Source organism: Cynocephalus volans, chromosome 5, assembly GCF_027409185.1.
Source record: "Cynocephalus volans isolate mCynVol1 chromosome 5, mCynVol1.pri, whole genome shotgun sequence".
NCBI lineage: Eukaryota > Metazoa > Chordata > Mammalia > Dermoptera > Cynocephalidae > Cynocephalus > Cynocephalus volans.
In genome coordinates, this window is record NC_084464.1 from 66,799,284 (window position 1) to 66,826,908 (window position 27,625).

At 39.8% G+C, this 27,625-nt stretch overlaps 1 protein-coding gene across 4 annotated transcripts in view; it reads right to left on the reverse strand.

Annotated features, from left to right (window-relative positions):
- Window positions 1–27,625, reverse strand: part of DST (dystonin) — a 424,928-nt gene that overhangs the window by 374,853 nt on the left and 22,450 nt on the right. For all 4 annotated transcript variants that reach the window (XM_063097801.1, XM_063097800.1, XM_063097799.1 and 1 more), the window contains exon 3: window positions 11,241–11,441. In XM_063097801.1, coding sequence (XP_062953871.1) covers window positions 11,241–11,441 — 201 coding nt within the window. The remainder of the gene's footprint in view (window positions 1–11,240; window positions 11,442–27,625) is intronic.

Consider the following 27,625-nt stretch of genomic DNA (forward strand, 5'->3'; position numbering starts at 1 on the left):
TCCCCAGTTTTAGAAGTAAGCAAAGGACAAAAAATTAGTTCCAGCCCAGGCACACCGCCAGCATCTCGGGGCCCTGCCTGGAGTCCTGAGGCATGGATCTGAGGACTGGACCCCCCACACACAAGCAGGCACACCACCAGTGCCAAGGACCATGCTAAAAACATCACCTCCATGTGGGTGGACCACCACAGCCACCTCAGTAACCATGGCTTCTGTGAAAGTGGCTAGACATCACAACCACCATGCAGATGGTCCACCAGCCACTGGAGTGCATTGACACAAGGAGGGTCACCAGCAGAGACCAAAGAAAAGAAGAGGATGTCTCTCTCCACAAAGCCCATTCCAGAGTGACAGAAGCAGCAGCTGCTCCATGATAATATTGGGGGACCTGAACAAACCTCTCAGCATTGGACAGATCATCTAGGCAACAAATCAACAGAGTAACCATTACTCTTTCAGAGGGAGAGAAGAAATCTAGGGTTATCAGTGGTGGGAGGGGGGAGGGAGAGGGAGAGAGATTGGACAAGGGGTATAAAGAATAAGTACGATTTGTAACAATATACATACTAGTAATATTGATTTGATCAACATATGTCAACATTGAACCCCAAAAATATGTATAATCAATTATGATTCAATAATAAAAAAAAAGAAATGATATTAGGGGACTGGCCAGTTAGCTCAGTTGGTTAAAGCACAGTGCTGATAACACCAAGTTCCAGGGTTTGATCCCTGTACCAGCCAACTGCAAAAAAAAAAAAAAAACAGAGAGAGAGAGAGAAGAAAAGAAAAAAAGAAATGATATTAGGATACCACAATATGGACATTGCTACAAAATTGGTCATTGTTTCTAGACTTTTTCAGTGGATGGAACTAGAAAATACTTTTGTTAATGAATTTGTTGTGAGTTCAAACGGATATTTCCAATTCAATTTTAGGATTATAGGGATTTTCTTAACTTCTCTGATTTTATATCTGCATCTCTTTTCTCTCCCACTGAAAATCCTAGCTCCTAACAACTTCAACATATCTATTTGCTAAGTAAAGTTTCTGAACAGTTTTTTGATGCAAGAACACAAACTGATCATGAAATAATATAATCTCTTGAATATTCAACTTTACATTCATTTGATCAACCTTGTTTATTCCAGAGTATAATGTTGTAACTCATATGCAAATGTGTTATACAATATCCCTTAGACCTTGGCTAAGAGTTCATATTCTAAGTAGATTGTCTTTTTTAAGAGTAATGATACCAACTGCCATTTCATCCATAGGAAACACATGCTGCTATCTGATACTCAATGAACAATCATGCCTACTCTGGGTGTAAACAAATGTTCTCCAATTAGTAATTAAATCCTTTTGTTAGCAATTGCTACTTGAAATTACCTTTTGTTTACCTTATGTCTCTGACACTTCATGATAGTTTTTTGTTTGTTTATTTATCTTTTGTAGTTGGCTGGTTCGAGGATCTGAACCCTTGACCTTGGTGTTATTTCGTTTTGTTTTAAAATATTTAAGTTTATATCTTCCCTAATGTTATTACCAGTGGGGGCCCTTATTCTATGAACGTTTCTTGTTCTTATTCTACCTCCTTGCCCATAGTTGCTCTGTTTAAACTTAATATTTTTTAATTGTGGTAAAATACATATAACATAAAATTTGTCATTCAGACCATTTTTAAGTGTACAGTTCAGGAGTTAAGTACTTCACATTGCTGTGCAACCAACCTCCACAACTCTTCTCATCTTGCAAATCTAAAACTCTATACCCATTAAATAACTTCCCATTCTCCCCTCCTCCCAGCCCCTGGCAACCACCATTTTACTTTCTGTCTCCATGAATTTGACCACTCTAGATACCTCATATAAGTAGAATCATACAGTATTTGTCTTTTTGTGACAGGCTCATTTCACTTAGCATAATGTCCTCAAAGTTTCTACAGTTTGTAGCATGTGTCAGAATTTCCTTCTTTTTTAAAGCTGAATAATATTCCATCATGTGTATGTATCACCTTTTGTTTCTCCATTCATCCATCAATAGACACTGGGGTTGTTTCCACCTTTTGGCTGTTGCGAACAGTGCTGCTATGAACATGGGTGTCCAATTTTGCTTTGAGACCTGCTTTCAATTCTTTTGGGTATATATCCAGAAATGGAATTGTTAGGTCATATGGTAATTCTATTTTTAAATTTTTGAAGAACCACCATACTGTTTCCCATACCAGCTGAACCATTTTACATTCAAACCAACAGTGCACAAGGATGTTTAAATTTAATTTTAACACTAGATTAACTCAGGTGTCTGCTATGTTTTAAATGTTGTGTCTCACCCCAAATTCATGTTTTGAAATTCGACCCCCAATGTGACAGTATTAAGAGGTGGGACCTTTTGAGAAGTGATTTAATCATAGGGGCTATGCCCTCATGAATGGATTAATGACATTATAAAAGAGCCTTCAGAGAGCTACCTTACCCTCTCTTGCTTTCTTTCCCTTACCCTTTCCACCAGATGAGGATGCAAAGAAACAAGGTGCCATGAATGAGAAACAGTTCTTTACCAGACACCAAACCTCCTGGCACCTTGATCTTGGACTTCCCAGCCTCCAGAACAGTGAGAAAATAAATTTCTATTATTTATAAATTACCAAGTCTCAGGTATTCTTTTATAGAAACACAAACAGACTAAGACAGTATCTGACCCTCTTCCATCTTAGCAATGCTAAGCTACATGTTTGTAGAGGGGGTTAATGAGGGTACGTCAGTGGTATTCCCCAGCATCAGAGGTGATTATCTACTTTACCATTTGATAATTGAATAGAAAGTGTGAGGGCTGCAGCATGGACTTGGTAGTATTAGACCAAAGTGGACTTGCCAATATGTTGGTACCCTAGGGTAGCCAACATAGATAACGTGAGCTACAAACAGGATCCCAAAGATACAATGCTACTTCCTGAGAGTGAGTCACATTGAAAAGGTGAATAATCTTCCAGTCAACTGGAATCTATATTCTTCTCCCAGAAATTTCTCACTCAATTCCCTAAGTGTTCTCTGAGATAGAGACTAACACAGTATAAACACAGGAGACAAAAGATTACAAGGGGAGGGAGATCTGCCTCCATTTAGCCTTATGACCTTGGGCCAATCACCTATTTTCTTAGACTTAGTTTTGTCAAATTGGGTTAATAGTTTATGCCCTACTCAATACACACAGTAGTTGGTCAGATTAAATGAGCTAATGAATATGCTTTGAAAAATATGAAGTGCTACTTAACTACAAAATGTTACTGCAAAGCAATAGTTTTCCTAAAACATTGCTGTCCTTTCCAGAACTGACTTCTCCTCACCCAAAGTACAAAACAAATTTTGTTTGGATAAGTTCAATTTTCATAGACTGATCTTCTCGAACCAGATTCATCATTTCACAGCTGGAAAAAAAATAGAGGAAATATTAAGAGAAATCAGATGGACCTTTACCACTCACTTGGAGGTAGTTTAAAAGGGTGCTAAAAAGGTGATATTTGGAAAAATTAAGAATTAGACATAGGAAAAAAGGTCCAGAGAGATAGAACCATGAGCCTAGAAAAGAAACAGCTTATTGACTATCGAGTATAATTAACTTGCTGCTAATTACAGCTATCTAATGACGGGAGATCTTGTCACTAAAAGTACTAAAAGCAGACGGGAATCCAGCATTAGGAGAAATGTTAAGTCAGATGAGTCAGTTAAGTCATAAGATCCCTCAAACTTTAACATTCTTTGATTCACAACGACTGATAGTAACACGGTACCAGGTGGGCTACGCTTCATCCTCTCCACAGAGGATACAACAACGGGAAATGGTCTTAAATTGTAACCCATGGGATTTAGGGGAAAGATAAGGAATTGTCTCAGGCCAACATGGCTGTTAATTTTCAAAGAGAATTCTGAAGGAAGCTATGGTTGTGTCCTTTAAAATAAAGGAATTTATTCCCATCTTCCCAGAACAATTTAAGGATTTTTTGGTTAGAGGAAAACTAATAACTAAACCATCTTTGAGGGGGCTTTCTTTTCAGTCCTTTGATCCACAGTTGTTAATGAAAACTTTGAAGTATAAATGGCCATCTAAATGTTTCCTTTGCTCGGAGCTTAAAGAATTTAAGGTTTGTTAACACAATGGGTGACCCTGAGTACAAGATAAAAAAGGAATAGGAACAGGCCTTGCTGCCGTCAAAATACTGACCTTGAAGAGAATTATGAGTTAGAAAGACATGCTTATTTTCCTCCACACAGAGCACAAAAATCCCTTCACCAGTTAACCCTGGTTTTACAAATTGAGAGACTGAACACTGTCTAGACTTGCACTGTTCATTCAATATAGTCTTCCCACCTTGCATGCGTCTGTGCACCAATTACTCTTATACCTGTTGACGGCAAATTCATAATAAATGAAATCTTTTATAAGATTCCATTAATTAAGGACCTAAAAATGGAGGTATAGCAATGTGTAACAAAGAGTAAACTGAATGGGTGTCACTCAATAAAATTGTTTTCAGGCAGTTAGCAAATGAAATTTGACTTTATTAATTTAATTTATTCTCTAAAATTCCACAGAGGAAAAATGAAACAAACGTTTCCTCTAAGAGCTTTGTATTTGCCAGTTAATTAGCCAAAGTAAGGTATGAGCTGTACAGTCCAGCCTTCCACAGAAGGGGAAGTGTCCTGAGGTTATACAAATAGAGCTGCCTGGTCCTACACATTAGAAAAGGAGAGGGAAAGGGAAGACCGTTTAATAATCTAAGCAGAAAAACACCCTGCTATATTTTCAGTGATATCGAGGATGTGTGTTTGAGTCTTTTCTATACTACCGCAAGCTCCCAAACACGAAGATGACCTAAAATACTCATAATATTAATTTTAAAAAATTGAAAGTATGCAATGTTCCAAAATATCCTGTAGCCTTACAATCTAATCTGCAATCAGAAAAGCAATTTCCCCAAGACTCAAAAACAGAAACTAACAACAGATGAAAAAGAAGGGTGAGTTCAAGGAAGTGGTTTAGTAGGGGAGAGCACAAGGAAGAGAAAGTCATGAGTATGTCTGGGAAATCCTTTTCTGCTACTTTCTCTAGTCTCTACCTGAGTGGACTTTTCCTGGCCTAAAATGAGTATCCCTACTCATGGGTCAGGGGCCCTGGACCCATCTCTGCTTAAGGCATCTGCATTTCTGATGGAAGAGTTAGACATTATCTGGGAACCTCAGTCCTCTCCTCAAATTCTCAACACTGGAGGACCCCAAGACTCAGTCCTCAACTCTCTTCTCTTCTCTATCAATATTCACTTCCTAGATCAACCCATCAAGTCTCATGGATTTAATAACATCTATGTACTAATGACTCCCAAATCCAAACTCACAAATCCAGACACAAGAACATCTAATAGATATTTCAAATTTAACATATACAAATTGGAAATTTTTATTTCTACCCCTCAACCTAAACCTGAACTTTCTCCATGTTTACCATTTCAGAATACAGAACCACCCAATCACTTGTGCTAGTCCTGCATGTCCTCCAACTCCTTAGTCAAAACTGTTAGGTTCAATAATCCAGTTGCTCCCTCATGGTGCGAGTCCAAAAGTAAGATAGAATCTCAGGGGCCAAGGTCTTGCCAGCAGGGGGAGCAAGCTATAATTTGGGCAATGAGCTGGGCGCACTGGCAGTTTTTCATCAGATATTCCACCAGGTCAGTGAGAAAGTTTCAAGATTCTAAGTCACAGGGAAAGGTAGGCAATTCTTTTGTAGTGGGCAAAAAACTGGAATCGGTGAAATATAACAGAAATAGAGTCAGCATGCTTGATTATTTTCTAGCGTTCTAAAGCTTTTATTTCCCTGTACCCCACCTCCAATCCCAAATACATACACACTTCTTGGTCCTAAGAGTTGATATACACTAACAATTTAGTGTGAGTGGGCTGTAGGACAAAATAGCTCCTGCTGCTTTCTAGATGCTTCCACAGAAAAAGCAAGCCTATAAAAATGCATGGCAAAAATGGGGTTTATCTATGGTTTTCAATACCATTTTAAAATAGGTTTTGATCAATGTCATAGTTAAGAAAAAAAAGAAAAGATCTCATCTATATCTACCATCTAGACAGGTAGGAAAACTGAAACTCAAAGTGATTAAAATACTTTAGGAGGGTTGATTAGGGTAAACTTCTAGCATTAGAAATATGATCATTTGGGGGCCGAGCCCGTGGCGCACTCGGGAGAGTGCGGCGCTGGGAGCGCGGCGACGCTCCCGCCGTGGGTTCGGATCCTATATAGGAATGGCCGGTGCACTCACTGGCTGAGTGCCGGTCACGAAAAAAGACAAAAAAAAAAAAAAAAAAGAAATATGATCATTTGGAATTCTCCATTCTCTACACAAACTGCTCAGGTCAAGAGTGTCTGCTTTTAAATGTTAGCTCCATTATCTACCAGCTGCGTGACCTTGACAAGTTTCCTCCTCTGGAAAGTGAGCACCTACCACAGAGAATTGCTGGGAAGATGAAACAAGAAAGAAAAAGGGAAGAGTACAGAACAATGCACATGTGCTGCCAATGAGGTAAGCACACCGCAAACATGAGCGCTCTTGTTTTGATGATGTTAATGATGATGATGATGTTTACAAATGCTAAGGTTCAGAAACCAAACAAATGCTTTGTAATGTCAACAACAGTACAGAAATGGAGATCTCAATCTAACTACCTTTTCCGCTCCAAGATGGCAAAAAATTTCTCAGCATCCTGGTGACATGTTTTAATACACAGTACAAATCCCAAAATATATGTACTGAGAGAAAATCAGGATAAATTTTTAGTTTACTCACCCTTAGAAACATCTAATTTTCCACAGGAGTGAAATAAAAAACATATATATTATTAATTAAGTTTATACTAGTGATCCCCATTACCAACTCCTGTAGGCACATTTGAGTATAAATAATGAATTCAGAATAATAAATAAGTTAGAGCAACCATAGATGTTAAGGTATAATGCGTCCCACATGACACTTCATCAAGAGGACGGTCCTGCTGAAAGCTGGCTGAACCTGCACTGTCACATTTTCTGATTCATCCCCTTTGCAGCTACTTCTGTTTCAGTCTTTCTCACTCACTGGCCTATTTCTTACTCAGAATGCCACTAGAAATGCCTGGAATGCTTCATATAAAGTCATTCAAATAATTCTTAAATCACCATAGCTGATTTATTTTTATTCCATCTCCAAACCGTAATCTCAGTTGCTTTCCCAGCAACATGTGGTAACACTGATTTCTCCAAATGTGAAAGTTAGAAAAGGACAGGCTTTGGGGCACATGTTGAATAGGGTAGCTCTAACAGGTACTACTGACTACACCTAACCAAACTCAGAAGAGGACACAAAGCCTTAGCTGAAGTCCACACATGGCATAAAAACAGGAAGATGTCAGCAGAGGCCGTAAGGTTCCAAAAGACTGCATAGGAAGCATGTGAGAAAAGGAGCTAAAAGCCTCCTCACTAGCCACTCTGACAATTTCCAGTCTCCAAGACAATGGGTAGGAGATGCAGTAAAATGGAGGAAGTGAGCTGAATCTGCCCTAAAGAATACTCCCAAGAATGTTCTGAGTTTTTTTGCCGAAGCAACTGAGTAGTCTCCACTGCTATTTCCTGCCCTCTAATCCTCTCCCTTCCATCTAATCCTTCAGGACACAGGGTGAGGCCATCCTCAAATTCCCCATCAGCGGTCAGCATCAGATGCCAGCAGACAGGGCCATGGGAGAGGCCCATACAGCCCCTATTCCCCTCACTCCTAGACAACTGCAGTAGCTACTTAACTGTCTCCTGTCTTGCTCCCCAACTCACTTTGCACATGTTTAATCTTCCTAAAATTGTGCTTTGATCATGCTACTCACCTGTTTCAGTGTCTCCATGAAGCACAGAAAATAAAGTTTAAACCAGTGGCCATCTGGAATTTATTTTGGCCCCCATATATTTTCCTAGCTTTACTTTGTTCTTCTCTGATATAAATCCCCACATCCAGTTAAACAGTTCTCAGTACTTTTGCTTACTCCACTTCCCAGGCCCAGCATCTACTGCGTGGCCAATATCTACACATATCTTAAAGCCCAGCTCAAGCCCAGTTCTTCCATAAATTAGTTATCCCCTAACAACTCTATTTGGGGGAGAGACTCTCTCTGTTCTCTGAATTCATGTAGGGCTTACTATTTGTACCATTATTTCATAAGCTATTTTTCATGTATAACTATCATTTATTCAATAAAGTGCATTCAGATGCCAGATGCCAGGAGATATTCTAGACCACATGATATGGCCCTCAAAGAACTTACGGTCTAGGGGAGGAGATGAAAGGAAGGAAGTGTTCCTTCTGAGCAGTTACCATGCAATCTCTTTCCACATGTCAGCTCATGATCCTCACAACTTATGAGGTAGACATTCTTATTATCACTTTATAATAAAGAAACCGAGCCTCAGAGAGTGAAAACAACTTGGCGAAGGTTATCAGTTATGTTCTTTATTCTCTGTTGTCCCTGTACCTTCTCAGAACTCTCTGCCCATCTCTGCCTTGCTCAGTCCCTGGGAGGCTGACCGTTATGATCTGTACCAACCAAGCTCCTTTAACCTTTGGATTCCAGTTGGGTTGGTCAATGGGAGGCACCAGCAGGAGCAAAGAAGGCACTATATTTTCACCCCCTGCTCCCTCCTGACTCACTGGGTTCTGACACTGGCTGCATTACTCAGCCGCAGCTTCTGTGGAAGGGCTCTTCCATGGCTCCAGGCTCCAGTTCTTCCTACTCAGATCCAGTAAGACCACTGCCTTCTGCTTCCCCTTAAGGCCAGGAGTAGTAGGTAGGTAGGAGCCACTTGGAGGTCGATGACGGTGGGTAGCCCTGCCTACACCTCTGTAAATAATCCCTTCATTAAACTCTCTTCAGCTAAGTCCTCTTAGCATGCCAACTGTTTCCTGCAGATACACAGAGCAGCATTTGAACCCATGTGGGCCTAACGGCATAGTCCTTCTTTTTCACTGGCATAGCTGCTAGTTGGAGGTTTGTACAAATTGCTGAGGATCAAAACAAAGGGCACCTCACTCTGATAGGGATCAGAAAAGACTTCACTGAACAAGTCATTTGAGCATAAGTCAGTCTGAAGAGGTGAATTGGAGTTCACCAGGCAAAGAGGGAAGATAAGTATTCAAAGACAAAGTGAACAGTGGGTTCAAAGTTGCAGAGGTATGAAGAATATGTCTTATTAACCAAGGTAGTTATGTAGAGGGCTCACAAGGGAACAATGGTGGTTGAAGGTTTCAAAACTCTGATAATAATCACTTCTCTATCCTGATCCATGTGGGGAGATTAGAAATAATGAAGCAAATAATTAGCTAGATTCTCAGCAAGAGAACCAATTCACCTATTCCCCACCTTCAATTGATCCCCATCGCAGAAGATAAGTGCAACTATTTAGTAAATGCACAAGCCCCTTATGATCTGGCCCTACCTAGCCCATCCAGTCTCAGCTACCAGCACCACCTCAAGCTGTTCACGGAGTATGCCATACCTTTCCATGCCTCTGTGCTTTTGTATATGTTCTTTTCATATGGGATACCTGCTTCCACTTTCCATGTGATTAACTCCTTCTTATCTTGTGTATAGCTCTGTAGTAACACTCTCATAGCACAGAACATGCATTATATTTACTTGTTTGTGTGTCTGTCAATTGACTCAAATGTGAGCTCCTAGAAACCAGGTACTCCAGGAAGGTAACAGAGTGTAGAGGAAAGTGCTTGGGCTCTGGTTGCCTGGATCTAAATCCTAGACTCTGCCCCGAACAACTAAGTAACCTTAGGTAAATTATTTACCCTCTCTGAGCCTCAGTTTCATTGTCCATAAAATTGGAAAAATAACATCTACCTCACAGGATTTACTGAGTGACATAAAATAATGCCTGTTATACACTAAGCCCCCAATAGCTGTTAGTTATCAATATGTATCTGTATGTCCCTTACTTCCTGTATATAAAAAAGCATATGTTTGTTGAATGAATAAATTTTCCTATTTCATATTTCTCTGCATAGATACCAAATTCTACTTAGATAGCTTTAGTTTTCTTAAACCATGAAAAGAAGACTGTCATCTCTAAATATGTATTTATTTTGCAATTACTTAAAGACAAACAGGACCTTTTCTGTAAAGGAATTTAGCTTCTTGTCATTGCTGTTAGCTTGGTTACTGAGTCATACATTTTCCTGGCCTTCTAGAAATCTCCACATGTGCCTGCCACAGAGTTACCCTACAGAAGAGCAGTTCTGTTTTAGTAATTCATAAAGACTTATTATCAAGTCAAATCTTGATGACTTCCCTGGATTGGCAAGAGAAACAATAATAATAGGCTCCCCACAGCATAGGGATACAGATTTTTTTTAATGCTAAAGCAATGTAAAATAATTGCAGTCATGAAGTACTTTTTAAAGTTTTTAAATGGCATCTAAGCCCCAAATCCTTAACTGTCACAGCCTTGGTAAAAAGACCATGTGCCAGAACCCAAACCAACAACAAAAAATCAGCACACATAGGATAATGTGCTCAGGAAGTAGGAAGGAGGTGAAGACCAGATCCAAGTTGAGCCCCGAATTTCCCAGGAAAGGCAGCACTGTAGCCAACAGAGACAAGGGTCACTTGGTAAGAAAAGGACAATGGTGCTGCCTTACTACAATATAAAGGCCACACCTGAGAAGGCCAGGACCCTTACAGAGTCACCCTGGGCTGTATGCAGAGAGAAGTACAGGTTTTACTGGCTCAAGAGCCTCCTGGACGGGCTCAGACTCCAGCCCCAATTTCCCTCCATTGCTTCTCCTATCCTGATACTGGCTTTGTCACTGTCCTCTTCACCAACTCTGATCTTGTCACTGCCACACCTGAGCTTGTTGACTCTATGGCCCCAGCCTCATTCTAGACCCCCAGCTCCAATGAGGCTGCGGACCCACCAGCTTTTATATCAGGGTGCCTGACAGTGACTAACTCTTTTCTCTTTGGCAACGATCTACACCAGCTCCTTCTGTGAAACCACATTCCTTGCTGGAACTCATATGAGTACACTGCCACTTGTTGGGGATAACAACAGGATAACCTGATTATTTTAAGTTAATCTGATAATTTTTAAAAACTGAGAACAACCACACATTTGACAGTGCATTTAATATTCTTAGACAATTCTCTACTTACAGGCCGTCTCGTTGAAGCACCTTGAACAGAGTGATAAAATTCTGGCTGGACTCGGCTATTTTTCTTGATTCTTCGTTTCCTCACTGATGTTTCTTGTTCACTCTGATGATGAACTTCCACCAGGGGCTTTGCTTCTTCCAGACGGGCAGCTGCAGTCACTGCAGCTCGTCTTCTGATATGCCGAGGGCTTGCTCTGAATCCCTGTGGTAGAAAACAGAACAGATCAAATGCAGATTTGTATTGAGTTAGTTTAGAAGTTTTCCAGGGTAGTTATACAAAGAGCTCCAAAAATTACCACACTCACTGAGATCATTTAAATCCTCAAAGGGAGCATGGAGAAGAAGACTCAACATGCAAGGTTTATCCACAAGTGTTCCGGAAAGCATCCCAGTGTTTCAGGGCCCTGAGTGATTCAACAGTATGAAATGTTTTGAATCCAATAAAGCCAGTCCAAAATGGAAAAAAAAAAAAAAAAAAAAAAAGTAGGTGAGCACACTGCTTTACTTATATACTAAGCAAACTGTGTGTGAAGAAGGCCACTCTGGCATGAAACAGGGTATAGGGAACAGGACAGAGTGTCATTCCAGGATAAAGTGCCACTCTACATTCCTGAGACCCAACTCTGTCTGAAGGAAGGAAAGCAGGAATGCAAAGCATCATTGCAAAACACCGTAAAGCAAAGATCCAAAACTAAAATAGAGGCAATGTGGTAGAACAAACAGTAGGGGTTTTGGTGTCAAATGGGCCTGGGTCCAAATGCTTGTTAATGATGGCTACACAATTTATTAGACATTTCTGAGTCCACTGTTCTAATCTATAAAATGTATAATTCTACTCACAGGGCTTTTAAGTTTTAAATAAGATAATACATGTACAATTCCAAGCACAGTATCTGGCAAATAGCAGGTGTTCGACAAAATGATTATTTTTCTTCTCTCATAAAAGTGAGTATGACGACAACTCATTATATGTTGGAATAAGTCCACTAAGCCATACTGTGCATTTAGAATGTGTAAACAATTTTAGAAAATACCAAAGAATTACATAAAATAGTTTCTGCCCTCATGTAACTTACAATTTACTCGAGAGCAGAAGAAAAGTCTAACAGAGTTCACGAACACACAGGAATATGTAATTTAGAGTTAAAGTGGGCAATTCAGGACTCTCGGTGCTAGCAGATCTCAGAGAAGGAATCAATGAATGAAGCTGAGAACAGTCTATTTGTCTTAGCTGAGTGGATGGCACTTGAAGAATGAATAGAATTTATATTCCAGGCAAGAGAAACAACACAAGGAATGAATGAATAAGTAAAATGATGGATGGATGGATGTATAAATGGGCTGGCTGGTCAGCTCAGTGGCGTGGTGTGGTAACACCAAGGTAAAGGGTTCAGATGCCCATACTGGCCAGCCATCAAAAAAAAAAAAAAATCATAAAAAACTTAAAGGTTGCATTAAAAGCAGAAAGAATGGGGAGTAAGAATTTCACGTGGAAAAGCAGTATGAGAAAAGGCCTGAGAATGATTCTGTGGGATACTGAAAGGTTAATGTGTAAAGAGGGATTATCGTTGAGGGACCTGGAAGATGGGCTAGAGTCTGATTATGAAGACCCTGTATACCAGGCTGAAGGATACCAAGGAGAGAAAAACAAAAGTAGGAGGTGACCCACAGAGTCAAAAGTAGCACTGAGGTCAACAGAAATCAGTAAAGAGGAAATGCAAATGGATTTGGCAAAACTGAGGTCATTGTTTGGGCTCTTTCTTCTCATCCCCAAACACATTAGCCTGTTCCCTTGTGTGCATGCTCAGCTGGTCCTCCTCAACTCAAAATAGTCCCAGAAGATCCCCATAGCTCCCACATAACCCAGGAGGGTACCACAGCAGCTGCCGGAGAAGAGGATTAAAGAGAAGAGGGAGCCCAGCCAACAGCGAAACTGCAAACACGTCAGAACCAACAACCACACAGGCTGCCTTTTAAATATGCAGGTTCCTGGACACCCCCCACCAGCGCACACCCACACACACACACACACACACTCTCTCTCTCTCTCCCCCCCCTTCCCCTCCCTCTCTCTCTCTCTCCCTCCTTCCCTTTCTTTCTCTTTCTTTCTCTCTCTCTCTTTTCCTCTCTCTCCCCTCTCTCTCTCTCCTTCCTTCTGAATTAGACTACTGGGGGTAAGGCCAAGAATTTCATTTTTTAGCAAGCTCCTTTGGTAATTTTTCTGCACTTTGAAGATTGAAAACCTCTAGGAGGCAGAATTTAGTGTAACCACTAGGTGGCGTTAACGCCCATAGCCCCCTCATCCTTTCTAGTTCAGAAATGTATGTACTGGTAGAATGAACAAAGTATTTGATAATATACTAGCTTCTGTAACAGTGGAGTGAACTGAGTATACTTATTTGACCAGAATATAGATTCTCCTTCTCTTATGAGTCATAAGCAACCACATTTTGCTTAACTTATATTATTACCAATAGTCCTCAGTGTCCTACAAATTCTAGAAACACTGACAGGGGAGGGGAGATTACAGGGACCATATAAAACTCCCTTAAAGTGACAAAAAAAAAAAAAAAGATGAAAACATGTCAGTACAGCCATTCTGGAGAGCAATAACGCAGTGAGTCCACATCCCTGTACCCCCCTTGAGAAATTATACCAAGAGTGCCCAGGAAGGTATTCAATGCAGAATTATTTATGATACTGAAAATCTGAAACAACTTAAATCAGTCTTTCCTAAACTTCAAACATTTTCATTCCACCTTCACATTGTTTTTCCAGATCTGAGCATCACCATGCAGGCCTCCATGATTTCTGTTATATCCAAGTATACACTTGTACTATTTTTAAATAACTTTTTATAAGCACACAGACTTTTGTAGTACACAGACTCTGCAGCCAGACTATGCAGGTTCAAATATTGCCTCTGTCATTTCCTACTTGTGTGACCTTGGGTAGTTACTTAACCATTTTCTCACATTTAAAATGGGGATTAAAAACAATACTTACCTCATAGGGTTGTTGAGAAGAATAAATGAATTAATGTACATAAAGTACATAAAAGAGTACCTGGCATGTAGTAGTATATTAGTTTTGGCTATGATTACTATGTATATTACTCGCGTGAATAAAATATATTGTTGAACGCCATAGTGTGTTATTAATCAGATGTAAAAAGAAAAATGAGTCACACTGCTGGTGTGCCTTGCTGACAGATGCATGTGGGGTAAATGATCATTAGGAGAGCATTCTTTGCTCCAGAGAGTCCCAGGCATTTACTCTCCAGAGAGTAAACTACCTGGGCCTAAATATCAGCTCTATTGCTTATGAGGCATATGATCTTCGCTAAGTCACTTCTCTGTGCCTCAGTCTCTTCATCAGTCAAATGCATGTAATAGTACCTCTCATAGAGTTATGGTGGTGTCTAAATGAGATAATCCACATTAGGCACTTAGAACAGTACAAAGCATATAAAAAGTAGTTAAGTTATCATCTATTACTACTTCACTTATTGCCTGGATCTTGCAGCAGCAATTTACACTTCAGCAGTTCAGAGTTATGATTACAAAAACTATAAACAACACGGAGCCATCAATGGGCAGTCACCTTTTTTATTTCCCTAAATCACTGCATAGAATTATAGCTCTTTGGTTTATGACACTTGCTTGTCCTAAAAACATAAGCTACAACTTTTAACAGAAGAAATTTTATTTCAAAACAGTAGGTGGTGCTATAAGCTCTCAACAGATATGAAGATGTGATGGTATCAGCATAAAGTCAATTTCTACCTCTACTCATTTGATCTTAGCTGGATACCATACTCTTTAACCATCAGAGGATGGATACTTGGTAAGTAGACTTCTACCATTGGTAAGCCACCCAATTTATCAGCACCTTTTGGGTAATAATTTCTCAAGATGCACAGTCGTGTGTGTGTGTGTGTGTGTGTGTGTGTGTGTGTGTGTGTGTGTGTGTGTACAGAACACTTAACATGAGATGTACTCTCTTAAATTTTTAAGTGCATAATACAGTATTGTTAACTATAGGCACAACGTTATACAGCAGATATCCAGAACTTAATTATCTTGCATATTGAAACTATATACTTGTTGAACAGCAACTCCTCTTTTTCCCCTCCTACCATTTCCTTCTTTGATTCTATGAGTTTGACTCTTTCAGATACCCCATATAAGTGGAATTATGCAGTATTTGTCTTTCTATCACTGGTTTATTTCACTTAGCATAATGGTCCTCCAGTTTCATTCATGTTGTTGCATATGGCAAGATTTCCTTCTTCTTTAACGCTGAGTAATATTCCATTGTATGTATATACCACATTTTCTTTATCAATTCATCTGTCAACAAACATTTAGGTTGTTTCCATATCTTGGCTATTGTGAAAAATGCTACAGTGAACATGGGAGTGCATAGATCTCTTCAAGATCCTGATTTCATTTCTGTTGGATTCCCTACCCAGAAGAGGGAAAGCTAGGTCATATGATAGTTCTATTTTTACTTTTTTGAGGAACCACCATACTATTTTCCATAGTGGCTACACCATTCTTACATTCTCACCAACAATGTACAAGGGTTCCAATTTCTCCGTATCCTTGCAACACTTATTTTTTTTTTTTTGGATGATAGCCATTCTAACAGTGGAAGGTGATATCTCACTGTGGTTTGATTTGCAGTTCCCTGATGATTATTGATGTCTTGATATATAGTTAAGTCAAGATGCTTTACAGACTACTCTAGATCTTGCCTCAATAACTCAGAAGGCCCATGGCCAAGGCTCAACAAATTAAAGTCTCTCTGCTTGGACTTTGAATATTAAATGGAGGCATGTAAAGACTGAAATACCACTAGAAAATCATTAGTGCCAGTGACCTTCTGAAGCTGCCTAGTTTTGTCTCTTCTAACCAGGCAGTCAGTCTCAATTGTGTTTAATCATATATTTGTAATAGATTCTCTTTTGGTCTAAGTCAATCAGAATCAGATTCTGCTGCCCGCAAACAAAAACCTCCAATGCATATGCTTTTGTCATACTTTCAGATGGTTAGCTACTCTCCTTGGAGGCTGAATACTCAGACTTAACCAGGCTGTTTGGCTGTGTAGACTGGTATAAAAAGGGATGAAATATTAATAGCAATAATTTACTAAGCACGTTTTAGATGCTAAGCCTATTACATCCACTTCACAGACAAGCAAACTGAGGCTTTTCAGGGTTGAGTAATTTACCTATGGGCAAAAACTCGCATTTAGAAAAGTCCAGATTAGAACCCAGATTTATCTAACTCCAGCCAGTGCCCTTCATCACTCTGCTCTTATGCAGAGAGATTATAGGGCAGTAGTGCATTCAGAACTAAGCTTCTACATATATTCACAAGACCAGGAATGTAAGGGGACTGATTAAAACAAGAAAAGGTCTATAAACAATTTAGACAAGTGAGCAGAAATTTTAAAAATTAACACTTTCAGGTAAGAATTACTGTCATATAAGGTCAAACTACCATTAAGTTTACTGGTGAAGCATCTGAACAGGTGGAAACTTGACAAAATGAATCTCAGAGGACTTATATAAAATTATTTTTGTGTTATTACTAAACCTGAAAAACTAAGGTGCATAGGTATACAAGATATAAATTTACCATATAAAAATATTATGAAGATCAATAAGCTGTTGTTTATGAAGCATATAACACCATAAAGACTGAATGATTCCCCTCATGCCAGGTTAGCAATAAGGTGTACAGCAGAAGCTCTCAGATCTGTGGATAAAATTCAAGGCAGATGAGGAGAGTAGTCAATGAATATGCATGGGGAAAAATTATTTCTTTATTTTCACTAACCTCTAATTGAAATTTAGCGCATGGTTCAATTATGAATGTAGGACATAAACCTGGTATCATTAGCAGTACCTGTGACTTTTGCTACCATGAGTAATCACAGATATTAAAATATTACATTACAGTGGCTTCCGATATCTTGAAATACTGTTTATACTCATTAGTTTGAAATCATAGTAGTTAGTTGTCACTAGATTTTATTTAATGCATTAATAAAGAAATACATATATTGCTCTGTCAAAAATGTTTTTAATAGTTTATAATTACATTTCAATATTGCTGGTTTCCTTTATTTCCATGTATTTTATTTTATGCATTTAAAAACATTCTTAGAATAAGTCCATGGAGTTTATGGCATAAAATAGATCCAAAATACAGAAAATCTTCTAAGTTTCCACAAGGAGTGGCAACTTCTCACCAAAATCCATGCTTGCCTTTTTCTTAGGCATGAGCTAAACTACATTTCCTAGCCTCCCTTGCAGCCAGGTGAGGCCATGTGACAGTTTCAGCCAACAGAATGTGGACCAGAGTAATGTACTCCATTTCCAGACCTTAGAACATGAACACTTCCCACAACGACTTCTCCATGCTCTTCTCCTCTTTTGTCTGGGATGACCTTCAAAGCAACCCCAAAAGACACATATAGAAGATGGCTGTGCCTCCACCAGCCTGGGTCCCTGAATAATTGCATGAAGGAGGCCACCCTGCCAAACTGTTCATCTACCTATACCTTCAAAGGAGCAACAAATACATTTCTATTTTTTTGCTACAGGAGTTTGCACTACCCTGATTCAGTGGTTCTCTAATTTTATCAAGCATCAGAACCACCTGGAAAACACAGATTGCTGGGCCCGACCCTCATACTTTCTGATTCACTATGTCTGAGACGGGCTGAGAATCTCCATTTCTAACAAGTCCTCCAGTGATGCTGATGTTGCCATCATGTGACTGCACTCTGAGAAACCCTGCTGTAACACCAGGTCTTTCCCTTACTGTGTGGTTAGTGAGTAATTTTAGTCATAATAACATTATATCCCATTGTGCTGTGTGCAGAGGGATCTTCAGGATTAGAGCAATTTAGTCCTTTGTGGTTTTAATAATCTTACATTAAAAGATTGGTCCTGGAAGCCACTCTGTCAGCTGTATAAAGAAAGTAATGTATCTAGAGTTAGCTTTCTGTTTTCAAAAAGAATGTATTCCCCAGCGAATAAGGGATAATGGAGCCAAATATTATATTTTTTAAAGTCTTTTCTAATAATTAATCATCCTTCAGAATAAATCTTTGATCCCTAGAAGTAAGATGACAGCAAAAAGCCTATTTTAGAAAAGTCTAAGGAATTGCACATTTATTTTAGACAATGTTTCACAGGTTACTATTACAGTGTTTCCTTTATATTTACTGATATTTTATCAACTGGCTATTAGATCCTGCTGATCAGAAACTCTGACTGGCAGTCAGAGAGACCTCACATTGTTTAAATTGCAAATGAATTATAACTTATATGCAGTTTTGTAAATCTTTTAAAATTTCTTAGTTATGTCAATCATTCCCTTCTCAGACATAATGCCCCATCCACAGTCCCTGCTGCCTGAGGGAGCATGCTTTGTGCCATGGTGTCCCACCCTCCAGTCATGGTTGCTTGGTTTTGACACTTGGGCTGTGTCTATCAAGAGTCCCTCTGAGAATCTGATAGAGAAATACTGAGAGCCACTTAGCATAGAGGTTGCAAAAAGAAACAAAGAAAGAGATAGAGAGAGGGGAAAAGAGGGAGGGAGAGAGGAAGGGAAGGAAAGGAAGGAAGGAAGCAAGGATGGAAGGAATTCTGTAGATCAGTGCTTCTCAAACTTCAATATGTATATGTTGGGGGACCTTATTAAAATGTAGATTCTTATGCAGTGGGTCTGGGGTGTGGCTGGAGATTCTGCAGATTCTGGTCGTAGATTCAAGTTCTCACTCCTTGCAGTAGTGACGTGCCATTGGGTTCTACTCCACTCACTGATTCTTTTCCTTTTGTCCTCTTCACTTATGATTTCTGTATCCTGATTCCCTCAGCCTCTATAAGGGCCACAAAGCTTCCATCTGTCCTCCTACATCCTTGTTACTCAAAGTTTGGCCTGCAGACCAGCACACCAGGATCCCCTACCAACTTCCCACTCCTATCCTTTGCGAAGCCAGACCCTAGTATGGAACTTTTTCCATTAAATTACATATACAACATGTACTAAAATATAGTACATCTCTGATTCTGCACCCAAATAAGCCAAAGACACAAAACACAGCCCCATGGGTGGTGGTGGGGAAAGGAATAAAAGGAGACTTTGAGGTTGAAACTACTTGAGATATAGCATCTTCTCCTTTAAAGAGTTTAAAGTGCTTTTTAATTACCACTTTTAGATTAGCCCAAGCAGAGATCATAATTTACACTCAGAAAACAACTACATTCTCCCTCCTAGTTGACCTTTCAAATCCACAATGAGTGATTAATATTCTCCCAACAATACATAAAATTTTGTGTAGATCCTATAATTTTTCTGCTCATTTTCAGATAATTAAAAAGTCCTCCAACCACTTGTAGTCACAAAAACAGTACCATTCCAATGAGGTCACATCATTCCTCTGGTTTCCTCTTAGGGTTTAAAGTGACTTCAGGCTCTTTCTCCCAAGAGATCCATAAAAAATACTCAAGCATCCTTTGACCCAACAAATTCTAGCAAAGCAGGCTGTTCCCAATGGAGCCTCTGGTGCTCACTCCACCATTAGAACAGCAGGCCAGCCACAGTCTCTGTTCCTTTGGAATTATCACCCACGTTCTGGCAACAGCCCTGGCACACAGACTCTGAGGACACAAGTCAAGCTTTTCCAGTGGTACCCTTAAAGTCACTTTCACTAGACTTAAGAAGGCCTGGGGTGGGGCTCAGTGTACTGCTAAGAAACTCTCCCATCTCTAACCCTGACCTGTTCAATGGGGTGGCTACTAGCCATGTGTGGTTATTTTCACTTAAATTTCAATTAATTATATTTAAATTAAAAATGCAGCTCCTCAGGCATGCTAGCAATATTCTACTACATGTGGCTAGTGGTGACCCAATTGGATGATGCAGATAAAACATTTCCATTCTCCAAAAAGTTCTATTCAACAGTGCTTCTCTAACCTCTCATAGCTGAATGCTTAGCCTTTATCCATAAGTTGGATAAATACCTAAAACTGGTGACGGTTGACTATTACTGTCAATGTAGGCTAACTGCTATACAAGCAATGCCAACATCTCAGTGGCTTAACACAATACATGTTTATGCTTCACTCATGACACAGTCACACAAAGGTCAGAAAGTGAGAGAGATGATCTGCTCCACACAGTCATGTAGAGCACTGGGCACCTTCCATCTGTGACTCTTTAGGTCCTCAATGTCCTCTCCACTCTGCTGGTTTATGGAAAAAACAGCCAGGATTATGTGTGGCTGGTTTCAGTGGGCCAGGTCTGGAACATCTCACTTCCTACATTTCATTAACTAAAACAGTTACATGACCATCACCTAACTGAAAGGGAAGTCAAACAATTAGTTAGGCCATGTGCCCAGAAGAAGAGAATATAGATGTTGGTGAGCAGCAATAGACTCTACCATAGAGCTCATGGAGAAACCAATGTTACAGCCACCTCCTCTGCAGATCCTACATAGGGGTCTAGCTCCTCTCTCTGGCAATATGAGCCTTTCTGACTACAACTCTTGGGGCCTCAAAAAAAAAAAAAAAAAAAAAAAACTAAGACAAAGAGTTCCACTTACACATTTTATTACATAGACAAACATAATTTGAGTTCCATTTATCTAACGCTTTTCTACCATTGTTCAGCTGTTAGCTACATCCAACTTTAATTCTTTACAGTTCCATAAATAATAATAATTTCTAGTTATCAAGGATTTCCTATGTGTCAAACACTGTGCATGCATTAATATTCCTAGGAGTTAAATACTATTTTAATGCCCATTTTACAGATAAGAAAATGGACACTTAGAAGTTTGCCTAAGACTTAGTAAGTACAGTCGTATGTTGCTTAACACGTGTTCTGAGAAATGTTTCATTAGGTGATTCCTAGTTGTGTGAACATCATATAGTATACGTACACAAACCTAGATGGTACAACCTACTACACACCTAAGCTGTAAGACATAACCATGGGTCTTCGTTTGACTGAACATTGTTATGCGGCACTTGACTGTCTCTGCTCTAAGACTGAAATTCTGGCAAGCTGACTTGTGCTTTCCATCAGAGATCAGCAAACTATGGCTCTTGGGCCAAATCTCACCCACCATCTGTTTTTGCAAAATTTCACTGGAACACAGACATGTGCATTCATTTACATACTGTCTATGGCTACTTCTCTGCTACAAAAGCAGAGTTAAGTAGTTGCAACAGAGATTATATAGCCTGCAAAGTCAAAAATACTTTCTGGCCACTTCCAGAAAAATGTTGCCAACACCTGCTCTACAGTATTCTGTAGGACCTTAAGCACTCTGCTTCAATCATAGACTGAAAAGTAATTTTGACTTGGTGTTTTGGTCTGCTAATCTGTATTCTCTGTCAACAACCTAGTCTGTGAAATATAAGGTCAAGTCTAATTTCTCTCTGGCAGCCATGTCTACTCCATCTGTTTGTAGTTTCATAGGCAGATTAAACAGCATCTGTTACGTTGTTTCATCAAACACATAGATGATACAACCAAAGGATGCACTTGCATTACTTTTCTAAATAGTGACTATGCCTATTCCCTGACCATTTTTTATATGTGGACTGTAACTACCAAGCAAAAGTTTGCACAAATTTACCAACCCTACTGCTTTTGGTACAATAGGTTTCAATCCTTTACCCTTCTCATCTCCAGCTTTGGTTTTTAGGGATCAAGATATCAGCCATTAAGTGACAGTGAATTTTTACGGGCAGTGGCTGTCTAGTAAAGCAGAGCTCATTCTATTCAAATTGGTCTATACTCTATTTTTTCTTGAACTGAATTCATCAACTCTATGTTTTTTACCAAAATGAACTATAAAAAGATAATAAATATGTTTGATTGACTTTTAAAAGACTGTCAGAGTATGGCATCAACATTACATTTGTATTAAAATCAAGTTAAAAGTAGGGTAGAGATTGCACTATATGTGAAACTATGACAAGAACATTTTATTGGATGCTGTGGGGTACCACCCAGATTACCCACTTTGGAAGCCAGACACTCATTTCCCCAGCTGCTGAGAGTGACGGCAGCTTGTGGCTTTCGACTAAATCCCTATCTGTGAATTGCCTGCAGCCTAAGAGCTAGCTGCCTGGCCCAGAGTCAGACCCCCCACCCCAGGGCTAATGCTGGTCAATGCAGAAAGGAAGTGCTTGCCTCAATTAGTGACAATCTGAAACATCCCATGGAATCAGGGGGCCTCTTTCATACGCATTACAATTTAACTTCTTCCTGAGCCCAATCCTGCTTCCCTCTGCTCTCTTAGGGTGTTGTTCTTGGGGTACTCTCCAGTAAATCTCCTGCAGTACTCTCCATCTCAAAGTCTATTTCCCTGGGAAGCTGACGTGAAACAAACATGAAGTCTGGTTTCCTAAACAGTGCCATCAACAACACCTATGAACCATATTTAACATTCAGTGACACAAAAGAATCAGCAATAAAGAGCTTCTAGAGGACAGCTAATTCATCAATACAAAAAAATGAGAACAGCAAAACACTGGGCATCCAAAACAGGTAGTAACAGGATACAGAAGCAGTGGCCACATGAAAAAGAGAACTAGGAAGTAGGCAAGAGTTCTAGAGGGAAGCTAAAGCTCCGTTCATAGAGAAGAAGGACTAGTGAGGAGAGAAACAGGAGCAGCAGTCGTACAATCTGCTCTCAAGGCAGCCAGAGCTCAGCTCCTCTCAGCAAGGAGGCCCACAGCCCCAGGCACAGGCAGTCATGCGCAATGACAGGCTCTAAAAATAGTAGTGCAACCAGCAAATCGTAAGCCAGCCTTCACAATTACAGACCAAACTGTCTTATCCATGATTCTTTCAATGTGAGCACAATCTGTTTGCATGAAGCCCTTTTCTGAGATACCCACTCACAGACAATATCACTAGCAACCATGTCTACAAATAAAAATGTGTATATCAAAGACAATATCCTTCTTTAAACATGGTTTAAAAATGTGTCCATCAAAGACAATGTCCTTTTCAAAACAAGACCCTAAGAAATATAAAATAAGGAAGCATATTTTATGGGGTATTTACAACTTCTCAACTGCAAATTCTGAGAAGCCAAATAGCACCCAAACAGCAAGATTTCTGAAGTGGTAAACAGTCACACTATGCAAATGTCACAAAGACCAGTCATAACAGAGAAGACAGCACAGAGAGGCATGATGAGAAAAAAAGAGCCCACAAAAACAGCTTGGAGAGTAAAGTCAACCAAGACCAGTCAGGCTGTGCAGCCCACTGAGTGTGCAGGAGAAAATATGGGGGTGGGGGGGGTCAAGATGGGGAAGAAAAAAAAGATTGAAAACAAGAAAGGAAAAAAAACTTGTGCTGATTTGCAACAAGCCACAGCAAAACAAGTAGTCACTGAGTCTTTTTCAAGGGCACCCTTATGTACCTTTCAATAACCCCCTACAAAATCAGAGTCTTTAAAAATCAAAAGTCAATTTATCAGATAGCACATCACAAACAACTCAAGACACAGGAGAGGACAACGGATTAAGACCAAAAGGACAAAATAAAGACCTATATGTATATGCAAATTGGACTGCTAACAATTTACACAGGGGAAGAAAGGGTTGTTAAACCAATGACTATAGCTATTACAAATAGCATCCCCAACAAGCTATTCTCAAGTAACAGCTTGGTCTTCAGGTCTAACTTAATCCTAATAAGGTACTGTTTCTAATGAGAAATTCCTGAATTGAGGCCAACCCTATCATGACTCAGGCAGGCTCAGCCAAAAGGCAGATAGGGCCTCACTAGTTCAGGTAGCAGATGGGTGATGGGGGAAAGTAGCAAACCAGGTCTGCTAAGGGTCATGAGTATGTACAGGCAAGAGCCCGTGGGTCAGCACAGTCATGAGAGGATCCAGGCATCAAATACTCAAAATCAGAGAGACAGGAGCATTAGGGCACTAGGTGATTAGTTCAAGCAAAGCAGGACCTGGGAAGCTATAAGGGCAGAGGACCCAAGAACCCGTAGCATCGTCCTGTTGTAACCTCCCCCTCCCCAGGGCTCCTGACCTCCCAGGATCTAGCAACTAAAAGGTATCAGCTCTTCAGTTGGTATCTCTTCTGATTGGTCAGTCCCACTATCTACTGGTGGTTAAATACTTTGAACATCACCCCTTCCATTATATGAAGTTAACAAAAGCTATTCAGGCTTTTGGGCTGAAGTTCAGGGCAGGATTTCAAGTCCCAAAGGTGAGCTAGAGTATTAAAGTAGGAAAGCAAGGTAGCATTTACTGAGCCCCTGGCCAGGAGTCAGGGGACTCACCATCACACCTCAGGGATGCTGCCTGTGAAGGAAGACTAAAGAAGCGATGGGCAGAGGCTCCTGGCACACCCTGCTCTGATCAGAAATGTCTCAGAAATATCAATGGCCCCCACTGAGGATACACACAGCAAGAAGGACTAGCCATCCCTGCCCACACAGTCTGGGGGCTGAGGCTAAACCTTTGCCCCCACAGAGATTGAGTGTGTATTTGGTCTGAGTTCAAGTCCTAAATGCTTTTCTGGCAGCACATTCCCTCTCAAAATCTGCTTACTCTTCTGAAATCATACTTAGCAAGAAGGAAAAAAAAAATGCTTTCATGACCTAAAGTCTTCTGATAATTTATACTGAGTAAAGAGTGAGTAAAAAGCAACAGGGAGAGCTAACAAACAGGACCACCTTCCAAACAGTGATGGTTCATCAGAGGTTTGTGAGAAATGCTTGTGGCTAGTCCTTTTTGGGGATGGCTACAGCATATTTTACTACCTATTTCTGCTCTGTCTCTGACATGTATCATACAGGCATCAGTGAAAACTGCGCATTAGGAGTCACCTTCTACTGACTCTTTTCCCTAAGATGATGTTATTGAATCTAGAACAGTAGCTAAAAGCTTTGAAGAGATTTTGTTACCTTCTTTTGCCTCTCTTGCAGTTATTTGGGCAAGAGCTGTGAACTTTTTAACTTGGATCACACGATTCCTGTTGGACTTTTCAGCAGATTGATTTAAGTGAAGTTGATGTCAATGTGGCATTTTCATAGCATTTATCACAGTTTGATTTATCAAAAACACATCCATGGATATGAGAACAGAAACATGCTTCTTTCTCATCTCTGTGTCCTTCATTGCTCCTACTTATGTTTGGTACAAAGTAGATTCTCAATATGTTTTGATCTTAATTTCTCCTTTATGAAGATCAATTTGTCTGAAAACTTCAGAAAACACAAATTAGAAACTTAACTCCACCTCTATTCACACTTTTTGAACCACATAAATAAGTGCACAGTTTTTGCTGATGTCCACATGAAACTGGTATGAGCCAATTCCATACACATCTATACATATGGAGAGAGAGAAAGGGATTTATGATAAGGAATTGGCTCATGTGATTACGAAGACTGGTAAGTCCAAATCTGCAGGGTGGGCCAGGTGTGCAGGAGACCCAGGCAGAGCCAAAGTTTTAGGTCAAAGACCATCAGGCAGGAAGAGTTAATGTTCCAGTTGAAGTCTGAAGGCAGTCAGGTGGAGAATTCTGTCTTACTCAGGGGAGAGTTGGTCTTTTTGTTCTATTCAAGCTTTCACTGATTGGATAAGGCCCACCCACACTAAGGAAAGCAATCTGCTTTACTCAAGTCCATCAATTTAAATGTTAATCTCATCCAAAAACACCCTCAGGAAAACACCCAGAATGTTTGACCAACTACCAGGACAACCCACAGCCCAGCCAAGTTGACAAATGAAATTAACCATCATATAATGCTTGTCAGTATCCATGGTATAAATACTTGCATCATGGCCATGATGTCATTGAATGCAGAGCTGGAAAGATATGCACACAACCGGCTCTCCTCAGCTGATAGGAGCCAGCTTCAGACCTCCACTGAATGGAGATTGATTTTATGGGATTTTTATATTTACGTATATATGTTTACATGTACATATACCCACACACACAATTCAGTTTTTCTGTATTCAGAGATAGCCTGAGGATATTCTTAATATGCTTAAACAAGAAAACCTGAGAAGATGGTGTCTTGCTGTCACAATTTCTATTGCTTTCTTCTCAGCTTTGGTCATCTTAGGTTTCTACTAATGTTCCTTTATGGTAGAGGAAATTTTTCTAAGGCAATAATTTAAACATATCTAGAAAGACAGACTTTTGGGCACTGAAAATATATAAAATCATCTTTTCTAATTTTCAAACATATGAGTATATGGCACTTATTTTAACTTAATCATCCAAAGGATGGGCTACCTTCACAATGCAGGAAAGATCTCTCACATACCCTAAAATGTACCTCTTATGAATCCCAAAAATGTTCCTAAGTAACTTCTCATTCACAGCAAAAAAAAAAAAAGTCAAACTAGGTTTAAATGAGGAGCTATTTTCTTGCACTATAGAAATGAACTTAATGCAGCTTACCCCTTTTATGGTGAGAACACCTGCAACAAAGTAATGAAAACTAAATTTCCAACAACAATGTAGAAAACAGATGCAAGCAGGAGCCCCAAGTTCTATAGGTGGTCATTTGAGTTTAAAGATAAATCCATCCATAACAAATGCTTGCTTTAAAAAAATTATTTCTTTAATTTATTAATGTAGGATGAGGAGGACCAGGATATTCTACTTCATGCCCAACTTTGATTGAATTGGCTAACATTACATTAGTGTTTGCTTTTTTTCCCACAGGGATTAAAAATAATCAATTTGGGCAGCTTCATGGTTGGCTAATTTAAAAAGCTTTCTTAGCATAAAAAGCTTTCTTAGCATAATAATGTTAGGCCAATAGTTCACAAAAATATAGCGTCAAAAATAACATTAACGGGAAGAGAATGACCTTCTCATCTAGACCCTGCAGAGATTGGCAAAGCCAGCAGTCATGAGTCAGAATTCATCCGCCCCTGGAAGAGATGGCAGAAACAGGGAAAATGAGAAAGGCTCCAATCTTCACAAGATGACTGATGCAGGGGTGGCAGGGCAGAGTTTGGGACAGAATAAAGCAAGAGAGCCCCTCCTCTGCCTAGGATGCAGAGAGATCAGAAAACAACAGAGAGGGAGTTAAAGAAGCGTGACCTAATAGCCTGGGCCATGAGGCCTGGCCTAGCCCTTGACAAGCCCTTGACCCCCTCTCGCAATGCCCCCATAGTTTTAGAACATTGGGCTAAATCCTATGCTGCTAGAACACCTCCTGGGATCTAGTTGATTGAGGACCGTGTAAACATTACTATCCTTTTCTTACTGTTCCACTGTTACCTTCCCGAAGTACAAACACAGCTTGCCAATTAGACATTTATTTCAAGGAAAGGAAGTGGCAGTGGTCT